Here is a 24,137-nt window from a genome sequence, read left to right as displayed (position 1 = left end):
AAAAATAAATATTTAACAATATCATATACCACATCAGTGAAAATATCCAAATTACAAAGCCAAAATTTGCAAATTGTGTATAAGTATCCGCATAAAAAATACAGATGAAAGAAGTGAAGAAACAGATTCAGAAAGATTAAAAAGAGTTATTTTGGAGGCCTGCAAAATTACAGGAGATTTTTCGATACTTAGCGGTATCAAATTTCCATCCTGTAGTTGCCAGTGGGGGCTTTGAAATGTTCATTGTCATCTAAGTAGCCTTTGTTTCTGCTAAGGTGCTCTTAGTAATCCATGGAGAAGAGAGAAGTGAGATAAAGATGATCCCGTAGTTGTTGCAGCGTCTCGCAGGAAGATAACGATAGAGCACTGGGTGCAAACATACAAGGAAGAAGCGAGTATCGTCCCAGCGCCATCACTACGAATCTGATATTCTGCGACGCACCAGCTGCGAGGCCACTGGTTTCTGTAAACCCCCTCCCACAGGGTCTTAGTCTCCACAATGGCACAAACACGTTTCCAGGTCTATTCTGAAATAGACAATTTTTGCTGCGACCCTCTGAAGCCATTTTTTCTTGGTTAAATTCTCCTTCAAGTGGGTTGAACAATGCAAAGTGGGTTGAACAATGCAAAGTGGTCGAGCGGAATGGATTGCTCAAAGGCACGGATGAGAAATTGAAACTGAAAACGATTGGTTGAACAATGCAGTGGTCGAGCAGAATGGTTTTCTCAAAGGTATAGAGGAGAAATTAAAACTGAAAAGGATTGAGAATACAGAGTGAAATGCACAAATCACTTTCAAAACCCTAGCTATTTGTAAAAATATAACAGATACTTATATAATGAAAAGAAAAAAAAAAAAAAATAGAAAAGAGGACGGTGAGAGATAAATCTCAATATCAATCTCTTATCCTCACTATTCATTTAATAAAAAAGGTCAAATCTACTTAGGCTTGTTCTGAAATAGATCTATGTCTGTCTATACAAATATTAAATAAAAATCTATACACGATAGACATATAATCAAGCATATGCACAACCAAATAGAGATATATTAACCACATTACAAAACATTGTTGTTATCTCGATGCCTATGCAGAGTAAAGATTTATAGAGAATGAGTTCGGTTCTGGAACTTTCTGGAGGTTCAGTTCAGTTCCAGCTCCAGGAATCAGGTTAGGAATCAGGTTGGTCCTATTTACAAATTGGGAAATAGTTTTTCTAAACATTAGAACGAGGAAATGATTTTCCATTTCATCTACTACCGTGCACAAATGGACATTTCATTCTTTCATCGAGGACGCAATGGAGTGCAATAATGAAGCAGTAGAAAATTAGAATATATGTGAATTTGTTCAAAAATGATTTTTATAAATAATGGTTATTGGCAATTGAAAAAAAATTAAATTTTTAATTTAAAATATTTATAAATTATAAGTGTTTTATATATTTCAAATCATAAAAGGATAAAATATTTAAGAAAAGAATATTATTGGCCAATAATGGTGAAAAAAAATATTTATTTAATAAATAGTGAAATTAATCACAAGAGCTTACAATCTGAATCCACTGACTTCTTAGTTTCAAACCACTAATCTATTAGGCTATAAAGTCTTATAAAGTTAAACTTCTACAACATTATACATAAATATGACTTGATATAATATCAAAATAGGACGTCAACCATCCAACCAATCCAAGTTAAATTGTGCTTCCATCACATCAACTCTAAGATCAATGACGGTAGAGATCTTGATATGCATCCATTTTTTCCCTATATTCTCATCACATATAACATGCTTTAGAGATCTCATCCTTCCAATTGATTTAGGAAGCTTCCTTATTCGAGAACACTCTCTCATGTCAATCTCCTCAAGGTTCCTTAGTTGTCCTATTTCATCAGGAAGTTCTTTTAAACTTTGACAAAATGAAATGTCTAGATATTCCAACTTTCCAAGTTTTCCAATAGATGTTGGAAGCTCATTCAAACCTAGACATGCAGATAATCTTAACATTTTTAGTGAGATGAGATTCCCCAAGTCATTAGGTAACTTGTGAAGAAGGTGACAATTAGTGATAGACAAACTTTTAACTGATGTCATGTCACATATTGTTGGGGACAACTCCTCTAAATCATAACAATAATCTAAGTTAAGATCTAGCATTTTTGGAAGCTTTAGGCTCATTTGGGTGTTGTTGAACCTTGATATGTTTCCAATCCCTTCACATAAACTCAAAGATAGCTTCTCTAAATTATGTAAGACTTTATCATTCTCTTGATGTGATGGCACAATCAACCTCTCCAAATGAATAGCCTTGAGTTGTGCGAGTGAAGATATGTTTCGTAAACCATTCACTATGGCCCTCTTGGATCCATAATTGAATATTATGAGGACTTTCAATTTTCTCATAGAACTTAAAAACAAAGGAAGAAAGTAGTTGTGTGTAGAAAATAATAAAATGAGAGCCTCTGCATCATCAAAATTCATCCCACACCATTGTTTCTCTTCCATGGCACCTACACACATGAACAAAAAATACAAAGTTTATTTAGAACATTATATATTATAGGGACGTAATGTGAAATCATTACATATGTTTTATAATACTTGATATTAAGGGCTAATTTTTACAAATTGGTTTGTGATCAACTCATATCAATCACATAATGATAATCTATTGGGTATATATGGAATAAAACTCACCAAAAACATGAACAAAACTATTGGCAAAATGCCTAGTATCATATGTAATTCAAAATGTTGAATATGATTTTTTTTTAACAAAATTTAATATTTTTTCTAAAGTTGTTTGTTTAGCACTTGTGAGAGGTACACTAGAGTGTGTTATTTATAAAAAATGCTAAATAAGAAAATCTATGTTTGGTGCATTATTAACCAATTCATAAATTGGTGATGGCCCCATAATGCCCCTCATCGAAAGTGTTATTTAAACTAGCTATTTCCTTTAGTGATGGTCCCTTAGAGTCCATTTCCAATGCTTATTTCAACAACGCTTTTGATGAGGAACATTAAAGTATTGTCACCAATTTCATTTTAGAGACACTTGTGGTGTTGTCCTTTAAGGCCCTATTATATCTTAAAAGTGGAAATATTAGCATATATCTTACACGAATTTGGTGATTGGATAAAGCATATCCTAAGTGCAAAATAACTGTTTGGTAAAAATATCTCCATTTTGGTTCTAACCCACATCCATGACCTATATCCTATTTATTGAACTTACAAACTAGCATGAAATACAAAGAGGAAATAAAAGAAGCAACTATTGTCCAAATACAATAGTTTCAACTTCAATGTTTTGAAGGAAGTAAGTGTGCATATTTTAAGCAATGATAAAATCACTCACCTGTGTGAATGGAAACCATTTGAGCATCAAATGCTTGATCTTTGAGAAATTCCCATTCTCCTTGGAAATTATGCTCCTTTTTAGGCATAAGAAACCTCTTCCTATGAAGTATATTGACTTGAGATGACAAATATAGAACCAAGTCTCTCATTACATCATGTTGAGAAAAGTACAACTCATTGACACTTCCATATTTGATTGCTTCACTCCTATTAGGTCCAATCACCAAAAAGCACAATATATAAGACATAGGAATCCAAGATAAAAGAGATGAGCACTACAAACATGAAAGAGAGAACTTACTTGAGATTGCTTGTTAAATTCAATAGATTTCTACTTGCAAGTTCTAACAGGATGACAAATGCATCATTCCAATCCATCTTTCGTACATACACCCAAATGTCCAATAATGTAGTGATGGATATTTTTTTATCCCCGGGAAATAAACCCAAGTCTAAAAAACACTCTTGTACTTCCTCATCCAAGACATCAATGCTGGTCTGCAAACATTTGAGAAGCCCTTCTTTATGATAATTGGATATTGATTCTCCATTTGAAATCTTGTTCCTTGCACTCTCCCACACTGGTTGAGGTTTACCATGCAAAGAGCTTCCAATCACCTTCAGAGCAAGTGGCAGGCCTTTACATTTTGTTTGCACCTGTGATTCACCCATCAATAACATCAAATTTTGTAGGTGGAAAACAAATTAACTTTAATATTTTGGTGTAAAAAGCATAAATCTCTTGCCAAAGCTTAACTCTTGTGGATCTATACAAATATCTAAATCAAGTTTTTTTATGCAAAACTTATTCTAGTAGAGGATTATCAAGAATATTATATATACCATCTCTCTTAGTTAAATATTAATCTTTTTATTAAAAATAGAGGAACTTGTTTTAAGGAAGAATGCAATACCATCAAAGTTAGTTACCACTATAATAATACCTTGTACTTTAGAGCATCTATATAGATGGTAGACATTATTGCAATATTAAAACTAGCTAAACTCAATACATTGTGTATTCTATATAAATAGCATTCCAATATTGTAAAAGGTATACCTGCTTGACTAGTTGTTCATTTGCATGACTTGGAATTGATCTCTGCCCAAAAGCCCAAAAGCAGAAAAGGGATAAGGCAGCAACATCATCCAGTAGTGGCAATTCATAAAGTTGAGTAGAGGATGTTATGAGGATGGTAGAATGATTACGAGTTGTCACAAGAGTCTTATATCCTTCTCCTTGAAATAACAATATTTCCAAATTTGCTTTAGACCAAACATCATCCAACACTACAAGAGTTGGCTTGGATTTCCATTGTAGTTGTTGTTGTAGTTGTCTATGTGCATCCTCCATATTCTGAAATTCAGGGGCCTTCTTACCAATAATCTTCTCCCACATTGTATCTAATATTGCCTTCAAGTTTGGGGATTGTGTGACAGTGAGAAAAATAACATTATTTTGAAAAACACCTAACATGCAAAAAAAAAAACAATGATTTAGATAAAAATTCTATAAATTAAATATAATCCTTCGAAATATATTTAATTAAAATTTCACAATTTATTACCCAAAAAAATTATTATATACTTTTACCATAAAAAAAAGTCATTAAAATCTTTATTTTGATAAAGTATATGAAAATCATATATAAAGAAATAGAAATATTGAAACTAAAGCTAATAATAACATCTTTTAATTGCATGTCTCGATGGTTCGTCTTTGCAACGATGCCAAGTAGGTCAAAAATATAGATAAAGATGGACAAGAATTGAACTTTGTAGAGATATAAAGTATCACCTCTAATTTCTGGATCATTGCATAGAGCCAATCCCATAGTGGTTTTGCCAATACCACCCATGCCATGCACCCCGACAACGGACACCTCTTTCTGGAGTAGAATCCTCTTCAAATTCCAAATATTGTTTTCCATCCCCACTACAAATTCAGACTGTACTAACCCATCAAAACTACAAGGAGCTTCGTTGAAAGCTCCATCAGACATGTCATCTGAGCCCATTTGTTGAAGCATCATGGCATTCTCACGGTGATCACTCGTGAATTTGGAGATTGTTTCATTCATCTTCGTCTCATCAATTGACCGCAAATCGTAAAGATGGCGAAAGCTCTGCAGTTCCGTTACGAGATTCTTCACCTCAAGAAACATGTCGGCTGGCATCTCATATACAAGGAAGTCAGAGATCTCTTTCTCCAATTGGTGGATTTGAGAGGCATATCTAAGGTTCTGTAAGATTTTAAAAGAGCTGGTTTTCTCACACTTGTTCACCAATTCAACACCCTTCATAAGGATGTTCAAGAACCGCTCGTAGATGGGATGTTGCTCATGTTTGGGCTTTTGTAAATCCAACAAACAGATCTGCTGAAGTGTTTGAATAAGGCCAGTGAGCAGCACATCTAATCTACTGCATGATTTCTTGCAATTCAAGCGATCCATCCTATGCTCAAATTCTTAGAATACTTTCGCCTTTCGATATATCTATAGAATCCTCTTGTTCTTACTTGATTACGCACTTTCGCTGCTTATAGATTTTATCACGTTGCACTGCTTTGTTGTGGAACTCGGGAGCGTCCATTTATAATTATAAGAAGAGTCACGTAATCAGGTGAAAGTACTCAGGCGGAAGCAATGAGGTTGTGCTATAGTGCGCTCTCCATTCAGCGCGAATTACTTGTTTGTTACGTCATGAGCTTCATTCAACGCGAACTACTTGTTTGTCACGTCACTTTGCACAGACACGGAAAGCATATGAAACGCAAAGGGAGAAAAATGCGCGCGCCGTAGTCTACCTTTCACACGTTATGGAGGTTTTTTTTTGGTTTTTTTCGTTGCGAAGGATTTGGTGAATTATAATTTTAAGGTGTGAACTTTACGCATTAAGTTTCTCGAAAGGTTCTTTCTGATATAATAAAAAATCTAATTTAAATAATATAAATATTTGACTAAATTTTTATGACTACATTCCAACCAAAAATTTTAAAATATATAATGATTAAACAATACCGAAAAAATGCTGCCAATATCTACCCTGAGTAAACTAAGGCTGAATACCGCTACATTTGGCTAATAAGCTGTAACAGGAAAAATATTAATAAAAAATTATTAAATTAATAACTGAGCCCATATTATACATAGTATACATATTAGGCAAGGCGGTGCAATTGCACAGTAACAATGAAAGTAGAAATGTTTGCTCCATAAAAAGCGCTAATGTAGATAATTTCGCAGCAGATTCGACAACATTTCTTTCGCGTTGCTGTTGTTGTTTTCAAGTACAACTGCACTTCGTTCATTCTTAAAAAATAAGGTCGATCGGAATGAAGAAATGAGAAAGCGAATTCAACGGTCAAAAGTACCGACACGGTATTGCGTTTTTCAAGGATGCAGCATCTCAGAAAGCTGTTTTGGTGAGAACGGGTGGACATTTCCTAGCTGTTTTAGAAAACTACCCAGTCAGCGATTTTCTCAACCTCGTAGAAGCTACTTGCCAGCTGTTTCCTGCACAGCTGGATAAATAATAAAAAATTAAATTTTCTTAAGGATATATTTTTTCAATAGAAGTATAATTGTTAATATTAATAAAATAAAAAATATGATAATTACATCTAATAACATCATTTAAGACATTTCTGTATACAACAATAATAAATTGAAATATCTTTATACGAATATTTTGAAATTAATATTCATGATTATACTAATATCTTTAATATTTATGACATACTCAAATGGAATTGAATATTTTGAAATTAATATTCATGATAAATTTAGATGGAATTGAATATCTTGAAATTAATATTCATGACAAATTCAAATTGAATTGTAATATTGAGAAAATTTTAATGAGAGGGGAAAATTTATTATTGGATTGAAAATGATTTGTAAATTAGTTTTAGATTTGGTATAAGAAAAATTTATTATTTTATATGGATGCAAGGTTTCGGGATGCACCATCTCTAAAAACAAAAAAGAAAAATAAAGTAGATCTAAAAGAATTTTAGAACATAAGTATGGGGGTTTATGCAGTGCATTATATTAGATATCATTTTGGGATTCATGTATGACCATGGTAGTCGTAACCATCTCTAGAAAACAAAAAAGAAAAATAAAGTGGATCTAAAAGAATTTTAGAACATAAGTATGGGGGTTTACGCAGTGCATTATATTAGATATCATTTTGGGAATATCATTTTGGGATAGCATCAACCATTTAGATATCATTTTGGGATTCATGTATGACCATGGTAGTCGTAACTCACTAATTTCTCATGATTAGCACTCATTGTTGAAACTAGTGAAATGAATCACATAGCATCAACCATCACTTAACCAGGACTTCCCAGGAGGTCACCCATCCCAGAACTCCTCTGCCTCAAGCGCGCTTAACTGTGGAGTTTTCCCCACAATCAAGCCCACTTAGCTTGCTACCCCATTTGCAAAACCTTAGCAAGTATTGTGCCTCATGAACCATTCAAGTAGAGATCCCTTGACTCTTTTTGAATTTAAGTATGGGGGTTTACGCAATGCATTATATTAGATATCATTTTGGGATTCAACTGCGTTAAGTAAGTCATTCATGTATGACCATTTCCATGAGAGGTAGTCGTAACTGACTAATTTCTCATGATTTTCGAATAGTTCACTTAGCACTCATTGCATCGGGTGATGCTCACAGGGGTGAAGAAGTGGGATTGAAACTAGTGAAATGAATCACATAGCATCAACCATCACTTCCGGGGCTTGCACCCGGTAACCAGGACTTCCCAGGAGGTCACCCCTCCCAGAACTCCTCTGCCTCAAGCGCGCTTAACTGTGGAGTTTTCCCCACAATCAAGCCCACTTAGCTTGCTACCCCATTTGCAAAACCTTAGCAAGTATTGTGCCTCATGAACCATTCAAGTAGAGATCCCTTGACTCTTTTTGAATTTAAGTATGGGGGTTTACGCAGTGCATTATATTAGATATCATTTTGGGATTCAACTGCGTTAAGTAAGTCATTCATGTATGACCATTTCCATGAGAGGTAGTCGTAACTGACTAATTTCTCATGATTTTCGAATAGTTCACTTAGCACTCATTGCATCGGGTGATGCTCACAGGGGTGAAGAAGTGGGATTGAAACTAGTGAAATGAATCACATAGCATCAACCATCACTTCCGGGGCTTGCACCCGGTAACCAGGACTTCCCAGGAGGTCACCCATCCCAGAACTCCTCTGCCTCAAGCGTGCTTAACTGTGGAGTTTTCCCCACAATCAAGCCCACTTAGCTTGCTACCCCATTTGCAAAACCTTAGCAAGTATTGTGCCTCATGAACCATTCAAGTAGAGATCCCTTGACTCTTTTTGAATTTAAGTATGGGGGTTTACGCAATGCATTATATTAGATATCATTTTGGGATTCAACTGCGTTAAGTAAGTCATTCATGTATGACCATTTCCATGAGAGGTAGTCGTAACTGACTAATTTCTCATGATTTTCGAATAGTTCACTTAGCACTCATTGCATCGGGTGATGCTCACAGGGGTGAAGAAGTGGGATTGAAACTAGTGAAATGAATCACATAGCATCAACCATCACTTCCGGGGCTTGCACCCGGTAACCAGGACTTCCCAGGAGGTCACCCCTCCCAGAACTCCTCTGCCTCAAGCGCGCTTAACTGTGGAGTTTTCCCCACAATCAAGCCCACTTAGCTTGCTACCCCATTTGCAAAACCTTAGCAAGTATTGTGCCTCATGAACCATTCAAGTAGAGATCCCTTGACTCTTTTTGAATTTAAGTATGGGGGTTTACGCAGTGCATTATATTAGATATCATTTTGGGATTTTCTTTCTCTTATTCTTCTGGTCCCAGACTTAGCCATTGTGAGAGCTCTTCTTAGTCCTTCAACCTAGCGCAAGTTCTGAAGGCATTAATCCTCTTACTAGGTGATGAGTACAACTTATTCATGATCCTCATTTATTTCCCTCCCATAATTGTGTACTAAGTCTTCTTTAAAGTATCCTCCCTCTCATAGTGCATTAGTACTTCCTAAGGATAAGTCACCTAGCCTTGTGTTGCCTCCCCCAGTTAAAAGCACATTATGGATGAACAAGTAGGCACTATTGGAGAGAACCACGCCCTTCCAAGCCTCAGCAAATTCGAAACAACGAAGCGCACTTCGAAACAACGAAGCACATTTCAAAACAATGAAGTGCACTTCAAACACTCAGTGAAAAAGTGCATTTCAAAAGAACAAGGACCTTCTCTCCCCTAGAAATCATAATCTGGACAAACAAGGACCTTCTTGCCTTCAAAAGCGCACTCTAAGAGCCTAAAAACACTTCAAAACAATGAGTGCACTTTAGGACTATGACCACACTCCTTTAGCTTGAATAACGTTTCCCTCCTTAAGCGCATTGCATAGTCATAAAGCATGAAGCTTCATTCTTCGCTTAGAGAACATGGTTCACTCACGAAGAATGAAGCCTTAGAGCACATAGCGCAGTTACGAAGCATGAAGCTTCATCCTTCCCTTTGAGCACATGGCATAGTCACAAAGTCTTAAGCTTGAGAACACTCCTTCGACATGAAGAAATGCACCCTCTTTGAGTGCATGAGCACAACCTAAAGGCTTGAGTGTTTCTCCTTCATCTCTTCATCATGCGCCATTGCACCCTCCTTTTCCTCATGAGTGCATGAGTGCACCTTGAAGGCTTGAAGGCCCAACTCCTCACTCCTTTGTCTCTTCGGAGTGCACCCTTACACCTTCCTAGTCTCTTTGAGTGCATGAGCGTACCTTGAGGGCCTGAAGCTTCACTACTTCATCTCTTTGGAGTGCAAACTTGTTCCTTCTTAGTCTCTTTGAGTGCATGAGTGCACCTTGAAGGCATGAAGACATCAAGCCTCACTGCTTCATCTCTTTGAAGTGCCCCCCTACACCCTTGGCCTCTCTCTCTCTTTTTCTTCAGTGCTCAAGCCCACATTGAAGGTATCTTTTGATCCTTGATGAGTTTGACCACACCCTCCTAATCAATCCCACTTCTTTAAATCATCTCACAGGCCTATCATGAGCTAGTTAGTGATAAAATAGATCTTTTTAAGACTGATCTTGCATCTTCATGAATGATTTTTTGCAAGAGTACCTTCTTAGCATGAAAATGATCTAGGTGGATGTTGGTGGCCACCCACCTATCTCATGTGGATCCCCACAACTGTCTCTTTCAGTTTTTCAGTTTCCTTAATTGTAGCACAATTTACTATTTTTAGCAGTTTTTTAGGTCCGAAACTTCAGGAGTTGTTTTGAGGCCCTAAACAACGTTTTTTGGGAAATATGAGTGTAACATGGGTCCATGGACAAATGCTCTTCCAAAATTTGTAGTTCTTGGATAGATATTTCTAACGAGATATTCTGCGTGTCAAACGGAGATCGTATGCCAAAGTTATGACCTCGGGAATTTGATGTACCAGTGTACCCAAACGGGCCCACAATTTAGCGTTTCATCTTCTAGGGTTAGGTTTTTTGATGTTTAGGGTTTGCCATTGTTTCTCAATAATAAATAGGAATTCGAGCCTCATTGTAACACAATTCAGAGGCATGTAGCTGCCACATCTCTTCTCAGAGATAAGCTACCATCGCCCTAACTGTTTTATTTCCATTTCTATTTGTAAGCATATTTTAGTATTTTACATTTATGAAATGAAGTGTTATTTCCATTACATCTCTGTATTCATGGTTATGTCTATACTTTATTGCGTTCCTATTTAAATACGGATCAGTGGTATCAGAGCGATCTGTTTTTTCTTTGTTTTTCTTTGCATGTCACCAACGAGGTCGGGATATAAGGAGTTAGGGCTTGAGCTAGTCGAACCTTTGCAAGACCAACCTCGCAAATCCCGACTGCCTCCCATGGTGGATGAAAAGAAAGACGAGGGGGTAGGAGATCCTATCAAAATATTGCTTGAAGAAGCCCTCGAGCGACAAAGGAATGCAATGATGGAAAACTTTGCCCAGATCCTTCAGCAACTACCCAGGGGCGACACATCGGCTTCCAACAGCTACTCTAGAAACGCCACACCCTTTAAGGTACAAGTTAATTTTGAAATCCCCATCTTCAAGGGTCAAATAGACGCATATGTCGTAGATAAATGGCTAAATCTGCTAGAAGGGTATTTTTCTGTTCATGGTTTTTTGAGTCGGGAAAAGATTATTTTCGCTCTTCTCAAAGCAGACCCCCACGTCAAGGACTGGTGGGAAACCTACTGTGAGTAGAAGGATGAAAGTACGAGCTCACTATTTTCAGCCACACCCACTTGGAATTTATTCCGGGATGCCATCAAGGAGCAGTACTACCCTGTTAAAAGCCATGAGGACAAATACATAAAGTGGACCATGCTATAGCAGGGAAGGGGCCGAGATGTGCCAGAGTTCACAAAAATTTTCATACCCTTCGCACACAGTTGGGTATCAAGGATTCTGAGCTACATTTGGTACTCAAATACCTTGGCTGCCTACAAAGATACATCCAGGAAGAGATGGAGTTCCTAAACATCTCTTCGCTCGGCACGGCGTACTGATACGCTGTCAAGATCGTGAATAATTTTAAACAGAAGAAGCGAGACTTTGGATCTGTGAATCCGAAGCAAGGGAAAGGCTTCCCCAAATCGCAAAACCAAGGACAAAGCCAAGACGGGGCAACCCAAGACAACACGTCGAAGCTACAAGAAAAGAATAACACCACAAAGTCAAAGAAGGACACAGGAAAGTGTTGTGAGCTCCACAAGAGCCCCACTCACAATACAAGTGAGTGTCGGACCAAGCAGTCGTTGGTGGCCGAGTTGAAGGCTTCAGAATCAGATGCATGTTCCGACCCTTAGTCAGAACCCGACAAGGGGAATGGGAAAGGGAAGCAAATCATTGATGCAGAGCCCAGCACTACTGTTGCCACTGCCAAGATCCCGAAGAATGAGCCCGAAGACCCAGAAGAGTTGGAGCGTCTTTTCCACTCACAAATGTGGGTGAAGGGTTCACCGCTGCAATTCATTGTCGACAATGGCAGCCAAAAGAACCTCATTTCAGCAGAGGTCATGAAGCGGTTGGGCCTACTGACTACACCACACCTACAGCCGTACAGTATCGGGTGGCTTCACCAAGGACGAGATCTCTGAGTTCACTAGCAGTGCCACCTTCCCTACAGCATCAAACCCTTCACAGACAAGGTATTATGTGATCTCGCACCTCTAGATGTTTGTGATGTATTATTAGGCCAACCATACTTATGGAGGTGACATGCTGTGTATGAGTCAATGCCTCGTGTTGTTATTATTTCTTTGGGTAATTCATTATACAAGATATCGGAGGTAGCCCCACCTACCGCCACCTCTTTAATCACTACTAAGAAATGCAGCAAGCTCATCTCCCAGACTAGGAAATTCATTTTCTGTGTGGTTCGCTCCCAAAGTAAGGGGAAGATCATCTCCACATCCATTGCCCCTGTGAATCGTTCCTCCACACAGCAGCAGCAGAGGGATAGGTCATGAAAGAACAAAGGAACATCTTCTCCCCACCCACAAGGGTACCATTGCACTTTCAGGTCAAGCATTCATTCGATCTGACTCCCAAAGCACCTCTACCCAATGGGGCGATGCATCACAGCTCCCTTCTGAAAAGTGATAAGTACAAGTTGCGACATGATCAACATCGGGCACCACACAAGTTTACACACAACATTCCTCCATTCCTTCTCTTGCACTGAGTGTTCAATGTGGATAGCCCTCGACCATGCTTCCCACCATTATTGGACACATCAAAGATTGCAGAACAACTCACCAAGGACCAAGTTCAGCAGATGGATGAAGTCAATGCAATGGGGACCATTGCTTCCTAATGGGGGAGGAATGATCCAGGTGGATGTTGGTGGCCACCCACCTATCCCACGTGGACCCCCACAACTGTCTCTTTCAGTTTTTCAATTTCCTTAATTGTAGCACAATTTACTATTTTTAGGAGTTTTTCGGGTCCTGAACTTTCGGAGCTGTTTTGAGGCCCTAAACGACATTTTTTGGGAAATCTGGCAGTAACATGGGTTCATGGATTGATGCTTCTCTTCCCAAAGTTGTATTTCTCGGATAGATCTTTCTAACGAGATATTGTGCACGTCAAACAGAGATCGTATGCCAAAGTTACGACTCGGGGAAGTTGATGTACCAATTTACCAAAAAGAGGCCCATTATTTGGTGTTTCATCTTCTAGGGTTATGTTTTTGGATGTTTATGGTTTTCCATTATTTCTCAACAATAAATAGGCCTTCAAGCCTCATTGTAACACAGTTCAGAGGCATGTAGCCGCCACATCACTTCTCAGAGATAAGCTACCATCGCCTTAGCTGGTTTATTTCCATTTTTGTTTGTAAGCATATTTAGTATTTTACATTAATGAAATGAAGTGTTATTTCCATTGCATCTTTGTATTCATGGTTATGTCTATAATTTATTGTGTTCCTATTTAAATCTGGATCAGACAAGGTGGTGCTTGAAAGTAGACAGTAAGGATAAAGCACCAAGAAACACATGCATAAAAGAATAACAAAAGAGAGATATCATGAGGACGTGAAGCAGATCATGGATTGAGACAGAAAAGGAAACTGGATGATGAAATAGAGGATTCAAATATTTATCAAATACCCTTTGTAGGGTGAAAACGAGAAACAAAGAGGAGATTTCATGAAGATGAAGCAATAAATAAAATCTACCACCAAGAATGCAAGGTGAAGCAGCAAGGAAGACAACTTGTCATTGCCACCTCATCATGAAGTCCATGTCATAAACGTCAAGTTGTAATTTGTACAAGCGTCATCATAATGGTCAATATGTGTCCATGTGTCATTCCACATCATCATGTGGAATGTAATGATTTATTATCAACAAAAGGACAAAATGTAATGGGTGGAAGTCCAAGAGTCATATGTGGAATATGAAAAGTCACTTAGTCATATATGGAAAAAATGTCTTTAGGAGAATTCCAAAAGCCATTAGAAGTTCAAGAGTCACTAAAAGTCCAAAGGACACATTAGAAGCCCAAGATTCATGGGAATATGAAGGGTCATTCCCATTATTATAAAAGCAACCTCATAACTCAAGCTAAGGGATTTTGGAGGCTTAAGCTTTTGAGAGCTAGTCTTGGTTTCTCTACTTGGCATAAGAGAGAAAACTATTCTTTGGAGAAGAGAAAAGTGACTTAATGTTCCACTATTGGAACAATTGTCTCATCATTGTAATTGTGTACTTGTATCTTTCACCTTATAATTGAGTTCAATGAGCCAACACATATTCATGCATGTATCGCAAATGTTTTAGGATTATTCCTGGGATGTTTATGTTGAAATATGTAACTAGGTTCAATTTTCATAATGGAATATGTAATCATGATCTTATGTATTTAATGAAAAAAGAAAAATAAATTTATTATTATTCTTGAGGCATGGGTTTCATGCTTAAGGGAAATTTATTTTTAGGTCAAGCACTCATAGAGTGCTTCTAGGTTTGTCATAAAATCAATTGACTCATTGCCATGTATTGAAGACCCATTTGGGCATGTTACATATTGTAAAGAAAATCTATTTGAGTCAAAATATAATGAAAATACCCTCCAATACCTCGTCATGGAAAAAATATCAAGTCAACCTACATGAAGGCACAAGTTGGCCTAACGAGAGCAATTAGTACCCCTCACAAGCCGATAAATAAGAAGGAAATCAACCTCATTGTGACTCACTCAAGCAAGTTCGATCTTCTCAAGAAAAAAACTGGAAAAAGGACAAAAAGGAAGGAGAAGAACTAGATTGAAGATTTTGGGCCTCTCTCTTCGTCTTGTGTTAGGGTTTTTACATTTTATGGGTAGAAGAATTTGTTAGGCATAAGAATTTGTTGGGGAGAAGAATTTACTAGGGAGAAGAATTTGTTGGGCAAAAGAATTTGCTAGATAGGAAAATTTGTTGTGCAGGTCAAAGTTATAGAAGAATTTGTTGGGTAGGTCGAAGTTGCAGAAGAGTTTGTTGGGCATATTGAATTTGCAGAAGAATGTGTTGGGTAGGTCGAAGTTCCAGAAGAATCTGTTGGGCAAGTCAAAATTGTAGAAGTTGTTGGAATCGAGGTTTGACTTGGTCTTGGAGGGTCTTGGTCAAGGGCCATATGTATTGGAATTCATCAATTGAAGTTCTATAAGAAGAGAGGAATTCTTGTGGGTTTTATTCTTAGTTGGACAGGTTTTGGCTCTAGTTGATTGCCTACATCTTGTGTCCTATTGTCTCCTTGATTTTATTGTTTAGTAGTTGTTTGATGATAAATAACATTAATAATAATCAATTGTAAGAACAATCTAATAAAGTTAAGTAAAAATACATAACAAGCAGTTATCAAAGTAGGAAAAATCACCTAATCTAGTTGCCCTAGATTTCTCAACATGGTATGAGAGCTAAGGTGTCAAGACAAGGAAAGACAACTTAAAGAAGGAAACTCAAGGGCCAAAGCATTAGAAAAGCATCTAAGAATATTCAATAAGAGATTGATTAAGAAAGATAAAGGAACCTTATAACCAGCGAAGGAACAATAAATAAGAGAGAAGCATTTCCTCCTCTGTTTTGGGCTAATTCTCCTCCACACGTGCAAATATTAGGGCATCATCCTAGAACAATAGAAGCTGAAAATTGCAATCACTTAAAGGAGCCAAATTTTGGGTTAAATAAGGACTATTTAGCAAGATGAATTGTCAAGATAAGGAGTCAAGGTCAAGCAAAGTAAAAATGAGGTAATTTTGTTCATATTCCAACCACACGTGTGACCAAGGGTTTTTGCAGGAGAAGACAAAATTGAAATCGTGCAAAAACAAGCCTAAAATATGAAGAAGGGACAAAATTTGAAGTTGTAAGAAGACTTGAAAACCCCAACTGATCCATAGAAGAACTACACATTGAATCATATACAAGTCTCTACATTCTAGAGAAGCAGGAAGAAGTGTAATCATCATCATCAAGGAATCAAGGTGATCTCCTGATCTGAAAATGGAATGTACTTGAAAAGGGTGCAAGGTATCCATTTTCATTTATGTAAATGAGTGCACAAATACTCCAAGTTTAAATCTGAAAATATGTGAACTTCTTATCTCTAATACAGAGATAGATTGTAGGGGCATTTACTGGATATGTCACCTCTAAATAGAGGATGAGATCCAGAAGCGACCTAGCCCTCTACAGACTCTGCCTAAAGAAATAAGAAGTAAACACTCAGATTCAATTTAAATTAGACCTTGCTTGAACTTGACGTTATGCGGAATTTTAGCTTGAAAGTGTATGTATTTTCTTCTGTTTATGTGTTTTCACTTGATTTGTTTCAGCTGATATTAAACATATATAGCAGATATATAAGGCAGCAAATAAACATCACACGTAACAACAAATTTAATAAGGAGTTCACCCCAATCTTGTGGGCTACGTCTCCTGTGAGCTCTAGTCCACTAGACTTGGCTCTTTGGGATTATGGCTTGAATTCTTTTACAAGTTCCACATTCAAATCCAAAAGGTTACTGATTGAACCTATGGGTTTAGAAAAACCATATACATCCCTGTCATGGCTGTCCTCTTTGTGCAAGCAGATCTAGGCTCCCTTGGACTTGATTCCTTCAGTAGGTGCACTAAGCTTCCCTGAGCTTCTTAATGGCACAAACTCCTTCAGAATGATTCAAATGTCTCTGAAACCTCTGCTAATGTCTCCAACACATATCTGACATCAACAAATGACTGTTCATTTGCTCAAAACGAGCATTGCATCCCCGATCTAGGCCTTCCTTCATGGATGGCTCTAGGTTGCCTGAAACTTCTCTTCAGCATCTCAGCCTTTAGAAGTCTCCAAATGCTTCTGAAAACACCTTCATTGGGTTCATAAGGTTCCTTAAAGCAGAAATAAGCCTTTTTTTCACCTCAAACAGATGAACCTAGCAAGCACAGCTCAATCACTGATTTGGCCCTAGCGGCCATGAAAGTTTCCCTGAAGCTAATCAGTGAGAAGAATGCCTCCATAGGAAAAATGAGCTGTAGATATGGATTTAGAACACTAAATTCATTCAGAATGGACCTTCGTTCCACTTTCAATGGCTGCACACATCCCAATGCAGCTCCCAAATTGATTTGGCCCTAGTAGCTCCTGGAATTTCCACGAAGAAAAAATACCTACAAATGACCTCAGATGGCTTTGAAACCTATGCCAATGGCTTAAGAAGGTTGAAGAGACCCAAAATCAAAAAAAAATCGTCCAAAAAGGACTTTCCTAGACAAAGTTATGGCTCATTGAAGTCTACTGCCAGTTGGTCCTAAAAAGACTCCAGCTAACTTTAGTGGAAGTTCAGTTAACTCCACCAATTATGGCGGGACTGCCCAAATTTTCCGTTCCACCAAAAACTCTGCCATGTTAACTACCAGTTAACCATTGACATAAATGTACATGTGAATGTTTGGTTCGACAGGCAATTATTATCGAATTTTGTGCCTGGACTAACCGTTGCACTGGCTATTTATGTTAATGTAAACCCGCGGTGTTGTAATGTGACCACGCTTATATCATAACCGTTAAAGGTTTTATGCTGGCGGGAGGGGAGGAGCCCCCGGTTTCCGATGGTAGGTCGTATTACATGGGGGCTGGCATGCTTCATTTCCCGCCCAAACGGAAGTTTAAACTTTTTGTTCATGTCATTCCCTATTCATGTGTTGTAATGCAACCATTTTGGCACCTTGGTAAGGCACTTCATTCACCCATGGGAGGTCGTGGATTTAAACCACGCACCCATCACAATTTTGATATACACTGTGATCCATGCTGATGTCATCAGGCCAAATGGCGAGCTCCAAGCCTACCACGTGGTAGCTTTTGATTCGCTGTTCAAAATGGAATATTCCATAAAATATTTAGGAATCTTTTTAAGAATATTCTTTAGAATATTCTACAAAATATTCTGCAGAATATTCTGCAAAATATTTTTTTTTAAATATTCAAAAATTAAGGGTCATTGGACGATTTTGTTTTTGGCATAACTTCCTCATACGGAGACCGTTTTTCGAACCGTTCATGGCTTCAGAATCAGGAGGACGAGCTCTATCCAGTTGTTCAGGTTAAAACAAGTTCTGAGCACTTTTAATTTTGAGCACTTTACGACACTTGGTCCTGAGCTCCTGATCATCTCCCTCCTGTTGAAGGATCACTTTTGAAGGAATACATCTTCATCAAGAATACATCTTCTATCATCATCAAAATCAAGAAGGACTCAAGTTGAAGATATTAACATCAAGGAGCATCTTCACTTAATAAGTAAGTATCTTTATATCTATATTTGAATCTATAAAAATGACTTCATTTTGCAAGGAGAGTAACAAATTGGTTGGGTTGTCAAACTTTCTTGCATGGAAGAAGAGGATAGATTTGATCATCATATAAAATGAAGTTGTTGATCATGTCAATGGTTGTATCACTAAAACTGCAAAGGAAGAAGCTCAAGCTCTAGATGAATACATGAAAAAGGAAATAAAGGCTCAAATAATCCTTATGTAGCAAAGTTAGAAAAGTGAAATGACATCTATGACAAACTAGTGGAATTATTCTCCGTAAGTTCTGTAGGAGAAGTGATATTATTAAGAGCCAAGCCATACAATATGATGATATTAAAGGAATAAGGAATGATACTTTACAAGGGTGTCTGAAATAAGGAATCAACTGCAAGATTTGGGAGAGATAACATCTTACAAGGAAACAACTACTATAATAATCAATGCACTACCAAAGGAATGGAGTAACTTTGCATCAAGAACTTATGGGAAAAAGGAAGTTACTCCCTTCAATGAGTTGTGGTCACTATGCAAAATTGAAGAAACTAGGTTGAAGGAAAAAAGAGAGGTAGGATCAAATGAGCAAACTCAAAGATATGCTTCCATGGTAAAGAGGAAAGGAAATGTTGGGAAATTTGGTCCTCCAAAAAGGAATAAAAATATGGTGAAGGTTCAATGATATGTTTAAGTTCACTATAAGCAAGATTGTCCTAAGCTCAAGAAGGATGACAAAAAAAGAGGAAGGGAAAAATCCCATATCACTAAAGAAGTGGAAGAAGCTGGAAAGAAGAAATCCGAGAAGGAAGAAGTAAAAGATCTCTATTATGATTGAGATATGTCTTCTCCACCTAGTTCTTTTTAGTTTCTATAAATATAGCTGTCATGGTAGGAATCATTATAAGCATGATATGATGCATCATTTTAGGGGAGGACATCATAATAACATATGATTGAAAACAAGAGTTCATGGGAAGCTTAAAATATAACTATAGTTTATGGAATTCACAATTATAAGGAAGTAGATCTTGATAACCTCATTAAAATCATTAGTAATTATGGGTAGAAGTGAGTCATCTAGTATGTAACGCATCATACGTCATTGGGAAGTAGGATCTGGAAGATGAGGATAATCAGGATCCTCATCTAGAATCTTCATTGTAAGGTTCATCTCTTGGGAGAAGCAAATGTCTCGCTAAGAACTCCACTTTGGACGGGTTTCTTGTTTGAAAGAATGATGGTAAGATGAAAAAAGAATGCATCATGTCAAATATGATTGAAGAACTATCAATCAAGGATAGGAAGCTACTGAAGGAAGTCCAGATGACCAAAGGAGAAAATAGGTATATATGCATATTTTTAATAAATTGACTCATGTCATATAGTTGCAAAGAACATGGATAAATGCTCCACCTCATGAGCATGATCAAGAGAAATGGATATCCTCTTTTGGAAGGATGCATAAAGGCATGGTTCACATATTGACTAGATGAAATCAACATAATATGTTCTCATATGGAATATGAGTTGGTTGATAAAAATGAAGGAAATACGATTGGAAGTTCCTAAGAATCAATGTGTGAATAAAGAAAGGAAGGGATCATGAAAGATGCAACTATGGAGAAGACAATCAAAATCCAATGAATAAAATATTTGACTATGATATCTCCATGGGAAAGATATGAAAATCCTAATTAAGTATGGAAATGAAGGAGACCCTTGACATTTTATATCTTAGAGATGTGTCAAATATGTGTGTGGGATGTTAATATTGTAAGAAAACAAATGTCATGATGAAGGTCCATCACAAAAGGTAATTTTGATTTGATGTTCTTTTTTATTTTTGAATAACATCTGGATGGGTTAATGCAGGGCTACTGGAAAAAGAGTTGTGGATGTTGTCTGCAACTAGCACTCATGTGGTGGGATAGAAGATCCTAAAGGAAACATGATGTGCTATTTCTATTATCCAACCAGATTGGATAAATGAAGGAAGGAATGAATGGAAACAGGACGAAGAAGTGTGACCACTCATTCAAAAGTTGCAAAAGATCCCAGTTCAAACAATATTGCCAGAACTTGACGAGGAAGGGAAAATCATATTGGAACCTGGAGCTATCATAGAAACAAGAACCCGATAGCTACGAAACCAATCAATTTTAGAGTATCGCATCAAGTGGAAGAACTTACCCACTGAATATTCCACGGGAGGACAAGAATTTTATACAGAAGCATCAAGAACTACCCAAGCATTGAGGGCAACACTTTTTGAAGGAGAGGGGCATGTTAGGTCCCTATACTACTAGGGTAACCCCTTATTGTTATTAGTACAACCCCCTTATTATATTGTTGTACCCATCTAGTCCCCATATTGTTATTATTGTGCCCTTACATTATTATTGTTATGTCGGCTCTAATTATATTATGACCCCTTAGACTCTTATATATAGAAAGGAGGTCTTGTCATTTGTATCATCCAAGAATTGTTCATTTATGTAATGTAAACGAGGTTTCCCCCTCGAAGAGGCTTATTTCTAAGGCGTTGATCTATCTTTTCTATCTTTTTGTGAGCTGGTTTCATAACATTGTAGTGATGTCACCATGTGAAGGTTGATGGTGTTGTTGGGGAATGTGTCATCATGAGTGTATGGTTGTATATGCATTTGTTATGCATGCATTGTCATGGTAAAGGTTGTTATGCTTGAGTTCATTGTACACAATTATGCCATCATGATGTTATTGGTATATTATGATGCTAATGTGTTTGTTGAGATAGAGCAGGAGATGTAAATCATCAAAGTGGAGTTGCAGCATTGGACCCTGAGGCAAGCACATGTCATCATACAGGTGTGTATGTTGGGCGTTCAGGTATGTAGCTTAAGTACTGTTATATGCATTAGGGTTAGATACATTAGGCTTATGTACATGCTTATTTATGTTATATATATGATAGATGCTAGTTGTTTAGTGTAGTCATATGCACATTTGTTGGATAGTCATGCATGATAGTAACCTGTGCTTGTATGCATTGCTATTGTTGTTTATGTTAAATAACTTGATGATTATGTTATATGCTATATGTTGTTGTGGAGTATGTTATAGGTTGAGTTGTTGTTATATGATAGTTAGGTTGATGATTAGGTTATATGTTGTTAATGAGCATGATATATAACTTCTTGTCGTTTTATGCTAGTAACTTGACGATTAAGGTTATTACATTAGGATATTGATGTTATATGTATCATACCAATTTGATTGGCCTATGAAGATGGTTAGGGTTATGACATTCAAGTATGAGCTGACTTATTTGTGATGTTATGTCGTACTAATCTAGACTAACTTTTCACATGTGATTGTTATGCATGAACAACCAGTGTTTATGAGCTTATGATGTGAGCATGTTAGATAGTGACTATTATAGATATCATGATCTTATTTATGGTTGAGTTGATATGTTGTGAAGTTATATCGTGCTAACCTAGCCTGATTTTGTAGACAAGATAAACCTCCCCTAAGATACATTAAGGTATGAGCTTGCCCATATCATCTACCTTGTGCTTGAATGTTTGATTATGTCATCTATTAATTGGTGTTTGAGTGTTTGGTGTCTATTATGTCATCTAGTTGATTTATCTAACATGGTACATCTATAGTTTGTTTGAATGTTTGATGAATTACATAATATGAGTATGTGTTTCAATGTTCTTGTTTTAAGATGACTGTACTAACCCTTAAGTGTGAGACAGTTGATATGCACTTGAATGTAGTAGGTGATCGTTGTAGCATTATGTCTAATGACTATGAGTTGACTATGGATTATGACATGATTGTTAGTCTTCGTAAAGATTGATTTGAAATGGATAGATACAATTGTTTTGATGTTTGGAACATGTGGTTGACATGTGTGAGTAGTTGCAGGGTAGCATGCTTGGTATTATCATGACAAGGTAATAGTCTATGTGTTTATATAACTAACAGTTGGGTGATGAGATAGTACACAATAAACCTTGAGTGTAACAAGGTTAAAAAGGTAAAAGATAGGAATTGCGCAATAATTCCTTTGGCTATGATGGGAAACCCTAATTCCAAATGAACGAGTGCTTTGTATACATGAAGTCTTCTTAACGTTGATCTCGTCTGACATTATGTGGGTTTGTGCTAGATTCATGAACATGTATTTGACATGTATATTAGTTAGTCTCTAGTTACGATTGTATCTGTCCAGGGAATTGGAGTCCCTTGATAGATGGCTTGGATGTGTTCAGTTGCAAGCAATGTGCTTGGCACAACAAGGTAAGGTAATTGGTCTATTATTATGTTTATTTATGCACTAATAGTTATGTGTTGATGGAAGTATGATGTATGGAGTTGCATGGCAAGAGAGGTTGCCATGAAATTTTGAAGAAGACTCTGGCTAATCTTTCCTTGGGAACCATGGGGATTGAGTCATGGTGCTTGTTGCTAGTCTTGTGCTTTTGGTCTTTTGTGAATTGTTAAGCTTGATTTGCGGTTTTATTTGCATCTTGTGCATGGCCATGCCACTTTGGTTGTGGTGTTGTATAGCTGTTATTGGCTTTCATGATCCTTCTTGTTTGTTTCTTGGCTTGCCTTTAATGTTTTGAGTCTTAGGGAATTGGTTGGGAAAGAGGAAAGTTGATGAAGCTTGGGGAGAGCTATGTGATACCCGATAGGTAACGTAAGACACAAATGAAGATCGGTGCATGAGTAAGCACAACAGAAGGTAAGCCTTTGGCAACTAGTTGGACGGGTTGGGTCCATTGGTGTAAATGGATGATAGCAGTATAGTCATGAGAAAGGTAACTAGAAAATGTAAAGTAAATGGATCTGAGGTGTCAGATGCCTTGGCTACGTTGGAAATTATTGTCCTCAATGTTGTAAATAAGGAAGTTCTCTTAACCTAGACCTTATGTGATATGGTAATTATGTTATGATCATGATTATGTTGATGTTTATATATGAATACATGTATGTATGTATGTATGTATGTATGTATGTATGTATGTATGTCATGTATGACAGGGTTTTCATGGATCATGGTTGTTTGATTTATATATGTGTGTATGCATATCATTGTCTGACAAGATCATGATTATTTATGCTAATGTTTATGTATATATATGCATGTATCCATGTACCTATGTCACTATCTGATAGGGTCATCATGGATCATTATTATGGAAGAATGATTTCTTATGTAGGTGAATGGATTGAAGAGGTTTCAGGTCTTACAAGGAATCAATTGGGAGGAGTAGTCCCGATAAATCTATGAGTTCAGTATCATGTGGTTATGAGTTGATATTATGTCATTATATTATGTTTATGTTATGGACAGGCTATACCGAGGGATACATCAGTGAATTGAAAGCAGTGTGGTCTGTGGCATGCTAG

The 24,137-nt window shown here is 37.1% G+C and overlaps 1 protein-coding gene across 1 annotated transcript; it reads right to left on the bottom strand.

The window, feature by feature from the left end:
• Positions 1-1,500: 1,500 nt before the first annotated feature.
• Positions 1,501-5,923, bottom strand: LOC149245433 (putative disease resistance protein At5g47280). Its single transcript, XM_089455593.1, has 5 exons — positions 5,167-5,923; positions 4,429-4,838; positions 3,670-4,025; positions 3,367-3,575; positions 1,501-2,515 (listed from the first exon to the last, which is right to left on the bottom strand). The coding sequence occupies exons 1-5, from the start codon at positions 5,819-5,821 to the stop codon at positions 1,677-1,679; spliced, it is 2,469 nt and encodes an 822-aa protein (XP_089311719.1). The 5' UTR covers positions 5,822-5,923; the 3' UTR covers positions 1,501-1,676.
• Between the last annotated feature and the right edge of the window lie 18,214 nt (positions 5,924-24,137).

The sequence above is a fragment of the Pinus tabuliformis genome, chromosome 7 (assembly GCF_031772625.1).
Source record: "Pinus tabuliformis cultivar Carrire ecotype Pingquan chromosome 7, CPIR1, whole genome shotgun sequence".
NCBI lineage: Eukaryota > Viridiplantae > Streptophyta > Pinopsida > Pinales > Pinaceae > Pinus > Pinus tabuliformis.
The sequence above is the reverse complement of the archived record's forward strand: the minus strand, read 5'-3'. Positions and strand labels throughout refer to the sequence as shown.